We start from the raw sequence: 13,853 nt of genomic DNA on the forward strand, positions 1-13,853 counted from the left end.
GTTGGAAGTTGTTAGGCACGCCAGAGACTGGAAGTCCCTTTTCTGCGTCACACCTCGACGGATGCTTCGTTGTGAAAGTAGATCACGTCGGAGGTCACCAAATGAGGAGATTACCCTGCTAAGGAAAGCAGGATCTCTTCATACGGCGGGCCAAATCACGATTCCAATCCTAGACAGTTTTTCCCAATGAGACACGGTAAGGCAACGTCTGGATGAAATGGCTACTCTGTCTTTCCAGAGTGCTATATTTATTAGAAAAGTCAGTTTACATTGCCATACATCAAGAAAATAACAAATGACACAAAGGAATTCACAATCCTCTACTAATCTTATCAAAGAAGTTTACAATATACCCTTAATCAACATCTTGTCAAAGGGAGGGTAGAAAAGAGTGATAGAAGGTTTACAATAGAAGATTTACAATTGAATAGTAAGTGGTATAGCTGGAGAATGTTTGAAAGGAAGATAGAGGCTATATATCACAGCAGGGAGTAACTGGGAGTTATAATTCAACATAGACAGTTTGGAAGTAACTGGTCCTTGTTACATGGCTGCATTTTTATGAGTTAGGTCACAAAGGTGTATGTTTGGAATAAGGTTTCTTCATCTCTGTGCTGATAATGGAAGGTAAACATTCGAGATGAATTACCAACACCTTTTTATCTGCATCTTTCCCAAGAAATACCTTTAGGCTCTGGCAAATGTCCACTAAAGATGTTTTGATGTCTTTAGCTAATTTACCAGCCTTATTATAAAGGTACAATCTGGGATTCCCACAGTCAAAACATTAGGAATGAAGCCAATTGTATCCCATCATTATTGGTACAATTATATTTTGTTTTGGCTTTTGGATTGCCAATGTGGCTTAGGCTGTTAGTTTTGGATATTGATTGGAATTGCTTTATGTCAGAGCAAGTCAGGCTGCAACATTGATGAATCAATCAGAGGTGTATCTTAGATTTTTGGAGCTATTTCATCCACATGGACATAACACACCCTTACCCCTCCCCCAATCCCTACTCAGAGATAATACTTTTGCCAAGGGTATGTATGGGTGCATTTAGAATGATTTGAATACAAAAATAAAAATAAAAGATTATGTGGTATAAAACTGTTAAATGAAATGATAGTAACATAGTTACATCTATGAGAGTAATAGTAAGGCTGTAGTATATAGACCTTTTCTTTCTTGTAGTTTCATGCAATCCATTTCAATATCTACTAATATATTACTAGATTAATATCTACTAATATATTACTCTTTAAACATTCCCTTTTCTGGATTTCTGTCTTCAGGTAGCATACAAGTTTAAATTTAAGTTTAAATAATACAGTAACTAGCTGATAACCTGGCGTTGCCCGGGTATTTATTTATAAGGGGAAAATGTCTGGAGCAAACATAATTTCTAATGTTGAATTTTCCCCCTTACCAGAGGGAGCCCCCTTGTGGAGTACTGTGAAGCCGTTACCATGGGTACACCACTGCGCTGTACTGTAGAAGTCATTTTATGGCAGTACGGTAGAGGCCATTTAAAGGCACAACAGGCTGCATCTTAACACAACATACACTCTGAGGGGTGTTAGGGGTGTCTTACCCCCACAGTATTTTTTTTCCAGAGAGTAAATCATATGTGTACCAAGTTTGACTGAAATTGCTCGAGGTGTATATGCAGACTTACAATAGAGGTAAAACGAGCAAAGAAAGAATAAAGAGTAAAATAAAATTTAGCAAACATTACCAATAGTAATAGAACCCTTGGGTGTAATCCCAAAATATTGGGATTACTTGAACACCATTGGCATTAAGAAAAATCACTATCAGTCAATTGCAGCACCATTGAACACAAAATGCCACATCCAGTGTAAACATCTGGCTGACTATGCAACCAACTCTAATAATCATCAACTTTTTTTACTCCTTTAAAAATTGACATGCTGGGAATTCCAGGATTTATAACCCCAAACATCTGCAGGGTTCATGGTAAGGAAATCTGTTCTAGATATATTATGGAAAAATATAGGACCAGCATTGGTTGGTCAACTACGCTCTATTTCATTGTAGCTGTTCTGATTTCCTTATAGTGATTTAACTCTCCGATATGTAAAATTTAGGAACTGTCATTTTCTATATGCTATATGTTTCTAGATGCTATATAGAATGTAATCTGAAAAATCAGAAGCAGAAATGTTTTTTGAACAAACTTTATCAAACAGGTACCAACTTTGCTGGTACTTTTGCTAAAAATAATGGGGTAGTTCAACACCAGTTAACTGCATATAATCTTTCAGCAACATTTACAATTGCAGTTGAGTTGTAGTAAAGGAAAGTAACAAATACACTAATCAAAGATGGTTGGGCTACATCATAAGTAAAAATGAGAATCAAAAACTGCAAATAAATCCAGAGTTGTGCTTTGCAGGGATTACCACTAGTTTTATAAAATGCAGAATGCTTAATTCCATATAGAGTTACACAGGTGCAGCTCTTGCTGACATCAAGAAGAACGGTATCCATGTAATTGTAAAGCAGAATTTGACCCAGAGTCTTTCAATATTGGCCCCTAATTAAGAGATGAAGTCTGGTGCACGTCAATTGCCTTAGACAGCGTTACTCAGTTAGACACAACTGACACTATCCAGAGTCCCAAATGTTGCTAGTTATTGCATGAGCTGATATTGACATGTTCCAGAAACAATGTGGAGTTCTAGTGCAGTTAGCGTATTATTACATGGTATTAACATGCTAGTTGAGAACGACCACTTACTCATATAGAATTGGTCTTTTCTTAAGCTGCAGCTGGACTCAGTTTGCAAGGGGATGGGAGGGTTATTCCATTCTCAATATCTTTAGCTTTTATTGGTGTTTTATCTGCAGTTCATTATGCTGTTTCAGTAGCTCAGTTCCTTTCTTTGTTTGAGGGGGAAGCAGAATGTATGTTTTGGGGTCAATATTTTTGTGGGTGGATTAATCTGGGATACACAGGAAAATAAAAAAGTTCAGTTCAAAGGAAATTTTAGCTTAGCTTCAATACTGTTCAAGGAGCTCAGAGGGCTATGATCTCATTTATTTTCACTATAAACCTATGAGGCAGGCAAAGTTGAACCCAAAAGCCATTCAGATGATTTAATTTGAATGCAACTCTTCCTGACCATTGCATCCTATATGGATTTTACCCAGTGATAAAATTCAATTTTTTTACTACCAGTTCTGTGGGTGTGGTGGATGTGGCAGGGGGCTACTGCAAAATCGCCATTCACTCCAGGGGAAGGATACTGCAAAATCTCCATTGCCACCACACTCCAGGGGAAGGATACTGCAATATTTCCATTGCCACCCCACTCCAGGGTAAGGATACTACAAAATCTTCATTCCCACCCCATCTAGGGGAAGGATACTGCAAAATCTCCATTCCCACCCCACTCCAGGGGAAGGATACTGCAAAATCTCCATTGCCACCACACTCCAGGGGAAGGATATTGCAAATTCTCCATTCCCACCCCACTCCAGGGGAAGGATACTGCAAAATCTCCATTCCCACCCCACTCTGTGGCCAGCCAGAGGTCGTATTTTCTGGTTTTCTGAACTACTCAAAATTTCCACTACCAGTTCTCCAGAACCTGCTGAATTTCACTCCTGATTTTACCTTATAGCTAGCATATTAGGCAAACCTAGGCTGAAATTGCAGAGAAAACAGACAGAGCACCCATTGAGGACCTCTTAAATGTAGGTTTTTGCTTTAGAAACTGGTAGGATATCTAGTGCTCACATATGGAGATAATAATATAGTGGAACTTGTTATTCTTACTCTTCTGCTCATATTCTAGATCTGCTTCTTTGTTTTTGAGTTGCTTTACTTCCAGTCATTGTTCTTTCAGCTTACAGGGGTTGGAAGCCCATGATTCAATTTAGATTATCGGCCTGCTGTAAACCTGAAAAAGGAGCTGAGCAGGCATGAAATTTTTATTGAAATTTGGCATCCATTGGTTTCAACATTTTAGCCTTTCTGGAGAAATACCCAATTAATAGATCAATGTCTCTGGAGATTTTCAGTCATCCAGGTCATGGTTGTCCCAAAGCTACTTTTTCAAGAGGCAACTGGACTTTCTGGTTTTTTTTTTAAAAGATGTTTCACTTTTCATACAAAAAGATTCTTATATGAGAACCGAAATGTCTTCAAAAAACAAAAATAAAAAAGTCCAGTTGCTTCTTAAAAAAGCACTTTGGATTAAGAAGATCAAGTTTTAGTGTTTATCAAAGTATTCAATTTTATATTTTCAAATGTTTAGATAGGTTACTTACATTTAAAGGAGTAAGATGTATAGAAACTATGTGGAATATTCCACATAAGCTCATAAAACATTACGCAACAATAACATCACAGCAAAAGTCCACCTGTGACTGTTCTGAGTGCCTTGGTTTTTACTGCTCTCCCTTCTCAATATTTTTTTCCATTGCTATACTCTGTCCAGCTCATGATTCTATTGCAGGATATGAATAAGCAGTCTAGGATAAGAAGAAGAGACTTTATAGATATATTATGGGTGGTTCTTGAATTCTATGGGGAAAACAATGTTTTGATGGGAAACATGCTGGGTTTTCCTATGTATGCCATCTTTATACTAGAAAACAAATAAATTAAAACATTTCTGGATTATTGATATATAACAGTAAAGAGTGCTTTGTTTTTCCATGAATGCACCCTATGTGTCAAGTGATACAATTCAGCCAATCTTATTGTACACTAGCTGATAACCCAGAGTTATCCGGGTATTTATTTATCCTAATCCTATATTAGACAGGAAAATCCCTGATGTTGTTGAAGATGTCTACACCAAACATAATTTCTAATGTTGGATTTCCCCCCTTACCAGAGGGAACCCCCTTGTGGAGTACCATGAAGCCGTTACCATGACAACTCCATTGTGCTGTACAGTAGAAGCCATTTTACGGCAGTACGGTAAAAGCCATTTTAAGGCACAATAGGCTTTATCCTAACAGAATACACACAGGACACCCCCAAACACCAAGGGCTTTTAGGTGTCTTACCACCACAATGTGCATTTTCCAAAAGTAAGAAATCCAGTTGCTCCTAGATTCAGATTGCTCTTTTAAAGGCAAAGGATTACATTTATTACAGCTTCCACTTGTGCTGGATAGACTAGAATTTATACAGAATTCTTGGCTATAGAAAAAGAAACAAGAAACTGTTATGAGCATGCATTTTGTATGATGGTCATTAACATATACAGGTTAAGGGAAAAAAATACACCAAATATTCTATAAAAGACTTTTTTCTTTCTTCTAGAAATTGGTGCTATGGATTTGTTTGCAGCTCTTGACCTCCTTGATAGTAAACTCCTGTTTCCTTTTTTGAATCATCGGCTTCCATGATAGAGTTTCCCATTGGTTTCTCTCTTATATTTCTCATCACACATTTTTGATTAACTGGACAAATGTCTATCCTCAGTCCTTTCAGTTATCTATGAGTATCCCTCAGGATTTGATCTTAGATTAACTGTTGCTTATTTTCCATCTCTGTTTTTAATTTCTTCCTTTCATTTTAACTGATATGTTCAACAAGTTATTCTGGTTTATTTTTCTGCCTTGATCTTTGATGGTGCAGTATAGTCTTCTTACTTAATGGGGATTAATGGTTGGATGAATGCTCACTTTAAATTAAATCTAGACAAGACTGAGATTATCGTTTTTCATTCAGTTTGTTCATCTCTCTCTCTCTCTCTCTCTCTCTCTCTCTCTCTCTCTCTCTCTCTCTTTCTTTCTTTCTTTCTTTCTGCCTCTGTTTGTGTGTAATTCAAGAATTCTTATCACTGATAAGTGTACACGAATACCAAGACCAGATGGGTTGCAGTTTATATTTTTGTGCTCTTACCTACATTAAGGCAAAATTTTTCTTTGCATAAGAAGGAAAGCCCATCCTATATTTTTAACCTTTCTCCCATTATCCGCCTTCCAATATAATAGTGCCTTCCAATATAATAGTCCGACTGTAATGAGCATAATCATTACCAACAAATGTAAAACATTCGGAACAAATATTTAAAATCAAGCAATGAAAATTGCTTTAATCACCCCATCTCCGTGAAATATTGGTATACAATCTATGCAACATTACCTAACGGTTATCTTCTCGCAAGGAGTACCAGAATATCAGAGTTGGAAGGGACGTTGGAGGTCTAGTAGGAAGAAGAGGAAGAGGAAGGGAAAACCAAAAGTTAAAAATTTGGAGCAGAATTCATTTGTTGAATGAAATATTTTACAATGTGTTTAAATAATGTCACACTCATTTGAAAGTAGAATGTTTGGAATAATGTTATTAGCAATTTACCCTGATTTTAATCTCCTAGATCCAAATTTCAAAAGTATTATTATTAATAATGACAGGAGATGGTGCTACCAACTTCAACTTGAAAAAATTCAACAGCTTACTTGAGACATCCACTAAAGAAATCCATTATTTCCCTGTAACGAAATATCTTGAAAATATATGTTTCTACTCTATCATACCCTTCATTTTTATTATTTTGCATGTTAAATGAATTTGTAATCACCATATTATTTTATAGCTTGTAAGCTCCCAGATTTGTTTTAAATAAGAGTGTCTTTTTAGAGTAGCAAAACATTTGGATTTTTTAAAACAGCAGGGTTGGCTCTGACTCTGAAGGCTGACAGGACTATTGACATCATGCTACTGACTGGAAAATATATTTTACCCAGAATTCCTCCTCTTCTTAAGAGTAAATTTTTCAATCTCATAATCACCTTCAAGCTTAACTGATATTGAAACAAATCCTGCTATGCCACTATGATTCTGAATAGGAAGTAACAGTTTATTTAAAGAAGTATAGATTTCTGAGGTCAAAAATGTTTTTTTTTCTTCAGCAGGCACATTGCTGGCATTAAAACTTCTTAAATGGTAAAATAGAGAGGTTTAAAAATTTCCGCAGGCTATGGGGAAATTATTCCTTCTTGATTCAGCCACTTGGAGCTACAGTATGTTGCTGCAAAGTCAACAAAGTTAGGAAAAACCTTGAATTAATAATAGTTTTTAGAATAATTTTGGAGTGACAAGTTATTTTTATCTATTCATTCTGGTTGCTGAAGAAAGAAAGAAAGGAAGGGAGGAAAGGCGGGAGGGAGAGAGGAAAACAAATTTGGTATATTATGTATAATTTATTTTATTTCTGCATGGTATGAGAAGGGGCATACAAAGTACAGGTAGTCCTCAAGTTACAACCACAACTATTGCTAAGTAAGACATTTGTTAAGTGAGTTTTGTCCCATTTTACAACCTTTCTTGCCAAAATTGTTACGTGAATCATCACGCTTGTTAAATTAGTAACACAGTTGTTAAGTGAACCTCCATTGACTGGTTCCACCACAAAACCGCATTCGACTAAAGGGCGCTCGACGAAACTGCGTAGCTGACGTCATCACAGCGCGACAACAGCGTGGAGAAAAAAGCACGCTGTAAACGCTAAACCTAAAATTAACCCCTAAACCTAAACCTAACCCCCCCTAAACTTAATCCTAAACCTAACCCTAAACCTAACCCTTAACCTAACCCTAAAACTAACCCTAAACCTAACCCTTAACCTAACGCTAAACCTAATCCTAACCCTTAACCTAACCCTAAACCTAACCCTAACCCTTAACCTAACCCTAAACCTAACCCTAACCCTAACCCTAAACCTAAACCTAACCCTAAACCTAACCCTAAACCTAACCCTTACCTTAACTTGAATCGGCTTGCTTTCAAAGCGCTATTTAAAGCGCCCTTCTTTCTCCGCGCTCGCTGTTGTCGCCCTGTTGATGACGTCAGCGACGCGGTTTAATCGGGCGCGCTTTAGTCGAGCGCGGTTTTGTCGTGCCACGCCATTGACTTTGCTTGTCAGTGTCCCTGGGACACTGCAACCGTCATAAACATGAACCAGTTGGCAAACATCCAAATTTGGATCACGTGACCATGGGGATGCAGCAATGGTCAAAAGTTAGAAAAATGGTCATAAGTCACGTTTTTCATTGCCATTGTAACTCCAAATGATCCATGAAATGAGCTGTTGTAAGTCACGGACTACCCTTATTACCACAGATCCCCAAGGCTGGAGATTCTATCAAGATTTCACAAGGCATTTGGCCATGTGCTATTTGAAAGGGTCCCTTCTTTCAGTGTTACTCAACCTCACCTGGATGCTGACTGGGGGAATTCTGGGAATTGAAGTCCACCCGTCTCTAAAGTTGCTGAGGTTGAGAAACAGAGCAGGCTGGTGTAAACATTGCCCAGAATTCTGCAATATGAAATTCACACATCTAAGGGAGGTTGCATATATATAATCTAGTGATCCCCCTCGGATAGCATGAACAACATTCATTTCTATTTTAATCACCTTTTTTCTTTTTAACTATTTGAGCCACCCAGTCATTTTGCAACCAGGTGGCAAATCTACATCTAATATTATTTAAAAGAGCCGAGATGGCGCAGTGGTTAGGGTGCAGTACTGCAGGCCACTTCAGCTGACTGTTATCTGCAGTTCAGCGGTTCAAATCTCACCGGCTCAAGGTTGACTCAGCCTTCCATCCTTCCGAGGTGGGTGAAATGAGGACCCAGAATGTGGGGACGATATGCTGACTCTGTAAACCGCTTAGAGAGGGCTGAAAGCCCTATGAAGCGGTATATAAGTCTAACTGCTATTGCTATTAATAAAAACAAACAAACAGACAAACAAACAAATAAATAGGAAGGGACTGTACATAATATAAGGATCAGAAGGGAGATTTTTTTTAAAAAAAACTGAGCCCGCATAAGAGTCAGGTTACAGTTTGAATATTGGATAGAAAGCTTAGAATCTTAAAAGATAAGATGAAACATTGCTTTAAAAACAGAGCAAGAAGGAGGAAAACTTAAACTCGAAATGCTGAGTGTTGCGCTGTAGCCTGAATTTTGCACTTAGCTCAGCATGCTTATTGAAGGGTTAGAAAAAGACAACCTTGAACTTTCCCTCAAATGGCACTTAGCTGTTAACCACAAGCATATTTCTCTATTTAGCTTATTAGCTCCTGCAGCCGAAGGTGAAGGGGGCACTGGCTGCTTTAAATTCTCCAATTCTCTCTCTCTTCCGCTCTTTCGCTCTCCCATATATTCTCCCCTCCTCTCTCTCCCCCCTCCCTCCCTCTCCTTACCCCACCCACCCACCCTCACACTTAAATGGTCTGATGCAAACTTTTACAGCTTTAGGAATGGAAAAGGATGCTAAACGCTGAAGCATTTCTCCAAGTGGAAGGAAGGAAGTCTCCCTCCTCCTTACATTCCACACAGAAGCCCAGGTTACTGTTTAAACTGACCCCATACTCTGCGAGGTTAAAACACGGGCATTACCCCTGGCACACAGCTGCTCTATCACCTTCATCAGGTACATCCCCGCGCCTGCCCTGTGCATTTTTGCCTGCCAACACAACACGTTTGTGCCGAATGCTCACACAACAGTGTCCACCCTGGCCTTTCAGTAGCAATTAACCTTTCCTCCAGGGCTTCCTTTGATGCTGGCGGGTGTTTTTGCTGCAAAATAGCAACGAGGCTTTATATGACTTTTTTTTTTTTTTAATGAAGGGAAATGTCTAAACTTCCCCGTCCCCTAATCTGTTCCCCAACTCAGACAATTGCAATTATATTATCCAGTTCCGAACAGGGACAATTTTATTATCTGGAATTCAGAACAACAATTGTGTGTGTACAACTTCCCATACTGAGGTTTTTGTGGGGCTTGTTTCGTACAGAGATAAATTATGCTGGGTGAGGAAATTAAGGGTGCTTTCCTCCCAACATCTGTTTTCATAAAGATTAGAAGATCAAGACACAAAATACCTCTAGCACCCAGGAGGATTTGCCCCTTTTACAAAACGTAGCAGGATGCTTTGAATAACAAAGAAAACTTCTCATTAACAGAGAGTTTGAAAGTACACTCTCGTCTGACCCTGTGACACCTGGAAGATTTGGAACATATTTAGAAATGAAGTTATAATCAAATTAAACATTGAGAATTATTGCCTGGGAAACACTCTTAATGTTTTCTCATTATCCCCTGTAACTTGAACATCTTGTTTTAGCAAAAAGATAGCAATGGGATCTTTTTCCACTTAACTAAATAAAGCGCTAGTTATTTCTGTATATTGTAGACAGAAGGGTTTGTATTCCCAAATCTTTTATCATCTACTTTAATATTTAGTGATAAATGATGCCAGACCCAATGAAATGCATCCAGGAAACAATACAGAGCGGGATGTGTGATGTGTATCTATAAATCCAATCTTCTTGTATATTAATTATCCTGGAATTTCTTAAGACTGTACCAATAAAGGAGAATATTTGTAGCTGAGAGTTCTTCTCCAGTACCATAGTTCAAAGGCCTCAGTTCTTTGGCTCTCAGCCTTTCTTATGGTCCATCTTTCACAGCCATACATTGCAACTGGAAAAACCATAGGACAGACTATTTTCGTCTAATTTTTTCTTCTGCTCAACTGGCGTGTCTCTTGTTTCCTGAACCTCTTTTTTGGCTTTAAAATGATGAAATTTGGAGAAGTGTGTTCAGCTGTAGAGGACTACAAATCTATGCTCAGTTTCTGAAGTCTTTTCATCAATAGAAGTGCAATTAGTGGGCCAAATAGAGAGGGTATTTTAATTGCAGTTCCCAGCTGAAGACTAGCTTGTCAAAACAGGTTTGTCTGGCCCCCTTGCCTATGCTTTAAAGAGTGCTGTGTTCTAGCAGGCGTTTTTGGTAAACCATTTGCATATTTATTTATTTACACATCCTTTTCCTGCTAATTTTTAAATTTGTCTTACAGTTATTTATGAGTTAGGTCATTACATGAATGTAAAACAAATAGCAACTCTGTTTATAAGATACTCTCTTAAATATAAGTATATGCTGGGAAGTATATTGCATATAACAGCTTCCAAGAGATTTATATTACAGGGGAAATATATTGAATATATTTCAAAGGGAAAGTTTTCAGGCTATGTCTTGTCAAATGCTGTGGCATGGTTGGAGTTGATTCTTCTGTACCATCTACTACATATTCATGATGTTTCTGAGAATTGGCCAATCACAAATGTCCCATCTTATTCACTGACACCAATGATTGGCTAACTCTCAGGAAAAGAATGCTTTCTACTAAGACAGGAATGAGCAATTTTGTTGGGTTGTAAAGGTTAGCCAGTGACCGCTAACCTTTTCCGCATTGAATGTCCAAACCGCGTGTGCATGAGAGTGAATGTGTGTGCTCCCCCAAATCCCCAAAATGCAATATGTGCATGGTCCCTGTGCATACGTCCCACACATGCGCACATGGGCCCCCGCATGCATCCTGCCCCCCCGGATGCATGCACACCCCATGCATACCCTCCAGTCATGCATGCACAGCAGAGACCTGAAGACCAGCTGGCTGGCATGTGTGCACGTATGCACAGCAGAGCTAAACTGGGGTGACAGCTTGCGTGCCCAGGTTTACCATCATGGCCATAGGTTATGTTGACTATGTTAGCATGGATAATGGGATTCAATAATATCTTGACAGCCACCCATACCTACAAAACAACAATTATAAACAGTTATATAAACAAAATATGAAGGTGTTGTACAATTTTAGGGGGATAACACTAAAATTACTTTTCAAGTACATCTGGTCATCTTGCTCTTGATGTTTTGAATCCTTTTCAGATGAATGTTTCTACCAGAGTTTCCCTGAAATTCCAGTAGAAGAAACTCCTGAAAATGATGGGGAGCCAAGCACTTTGTCACTCAGTATCTGTGAACGGTCTTCTCCAGCAACATCAAGTGAAGCCTTCACACCAAAGGAGGGATCTCCTTATAAAGCTCAAATATATATACCTGATGACATCCCAATTCCATCAGAGTTTGAGCTTCGAGAGTCAAATATACCTGGAGCCGGATTAGGGATATGGACAAAACAGAAGATTGAAGTAGGTGAAAGATTTGGACCATATGTAGGAGAACATCAACAAAGTCTTAAAAACACCAATAATGGATGGGAGGTAGGACAATATCTGTCATTGTAGTTTATTATCAGTTAACTATCTGTTATCAATACTCTTGTGATTTTTACTATTTATTTTATTTCTCTTCTGCCTGTCTTCCCAGAGGGAATTCTGTTTACTTTGAATCAAAAAGCCAAATTTTTACTGATAAATACAACCTTTTGCTAAAGAAAAAAACAACTTCTGGGTTACAGATTCAAATATCTCTGTTGGGCTGAATATCAGAATAGAAGGAAAAGTGATCACAACGTAATTTGCTTTGACAGTTTGGGGTTTGTTTGTTTTTTGCGGATTTCTGTTGGTGATGTTTTGAATTTTTCACAGGGAAAGAATGAGTTGTTATTTGAACATTTTAACCGAATGAGGATTTTGGAACAATGCATGTAACTTATAGAATGTGGTCAACTAAATGATGATTAGGAGACTGGAGGCTAAAACATATGAAGAACGGTTGCAGGAACTGGGTATGTCTAGTTTAATGGGGGGAAAAAAGGACTAGGGGAGACATGATAGCAGTGTTCCAATATCTCAGGGTCTGCCACAAAGAAGAGGAAGTCAAGCTATTCTCCAAAGCACCTGAGGGTAGAACAAGAAGCAATGGGTGGAAACTAATCAAGGAGAGAAGCAACTTAGAACTGAGGAGAAATTTCGATGACCGTTAGAACAATTAATCAGTGGAACAACTTGCCTCCAGAAGGTGTGAATGCTCCAACACTAGAAGTTTTTAAGAAGATGTTGGATAACCATTTGTCTGTTGAGGTAGGGTTTTCTGCCTAAGCAAGGGGTTGGACTAGAAGACCTCAAAGGTCCCTTTCAACTCTGTTATTCTATATCTTCTATAAATATTTTTGAAAAGCCTTTTAAAAAAAGTGAATATTGATGGGGGGGAAAATCTCCAATAGTAATTGGAGATTTTAGTAATTACTTACTTAATTTTAGTAATTACTTACTTAATTTTAAGTAATTTTAGTAATTACTTACTTAATAGTAAGCTTAACTGCAGCACACAATAGAAAATATGTCGACTCTTTTATTTTCAGGAATTATTCAGAATTTCTTTAGCAAAAAAATGAAAGAAAAGCCATGCATTAAAATGACATCCTTGTCCTTATGCAAATAAAGATTTAGTAATCCTTTCTTCCTGCTTCAATGGCTTGTCAAGCTACAGCAGCATACCCTCAGTTGATTCATCTTTTCTCCATATCATGAATTGGCCCCAGCTACCAGCATGCTATTAGGGACATGGTGGCTCAGTGGCTAAGACACTGAGCTTATCGATCAGAAAGGTCAGCAGTTCGGCAGTTAAAATCCCTAGCGCCGTGTAATGGAGTGAGCTCCTGTTACTTGTCCCAGCTTCTGCCAATCTAGCAGTTCGAAAGCATGTAAAAATGCAAGTAGAAAAATAAGAACCAACTTTGGTGGGAAGGTAACAGCATTCCATGCGCCTGTTTAGTCATGCCAGCCACATGACCACGGAGAATGTCTTCGGACAGCGCTGGCTCTTTGGCTTTGAAAGGGAGATAAGCACCGCCCCCTAGAGTCAGGAATAACTAGCACATATGTTCAAGGGGAACCCTTACCTTTACTTTTACCATCATGCCATGCCTTCAAATGTAACAACCAGGCTTAACTTTGGCTTTTGATATCAGACAATCTATTTTTTTAAAAAATATCCTGAGCAACATTTAAGAGTCTCACAAAAGTTGTCTTAAAGCACCCAAATGATACTGGGTTGGGCAGCCTGGGAAGGAAGGAAGGAAGGAAGGAAGGAAGGAAGGAAGG

General features: G+C 38.4%; 1 protein-coding gene across 7 annotated transcripts in view; it reads left to right on the plus strand.

Annotated features, from left to right (window-relative positions):
- The window catches only part of MECOM (MDS1 and EVI1 complex locus), a 558,764-nt gene that overhangs the window by 263,162 nt on the left and 281,749 nt on the right, over positions 1 to 13,853 (plus strand). For all 7 annotated transcript variants that reach the window (XM_087725285.1, XM_087725281.1, XM_087725282.1 and 4 more), the window contains exon 2: positions 11,734 to 12,068. In XM_087725285.1, the coding sequence (XP_087581411.1) occupies positions 11,734 to 12,068 (335 nt within the window). The remainder of the gene's footprint in view (positions 1 to 11,733; positions 12,069 to 13,853) is intronic.

This window comes from Thamnophis sirtalis, unplaced genomic scaffold (genome assembly GCF_051295495.1).
Source record: "Thamnophis sirtalis isolate CommonGarterSnake01/CBP01778 unplaced genomic scaffold, rThaSir2_p1.2 scaffold_11, whole genome shotgun sequence".
In the NCBI taxonomy this organism is placed as follows: Eukaryota; Metazoa; Chordata; class Lepidosauria; order Squamata; family Natricidae; genus Thamnophis; species Thamnophis sirtalis.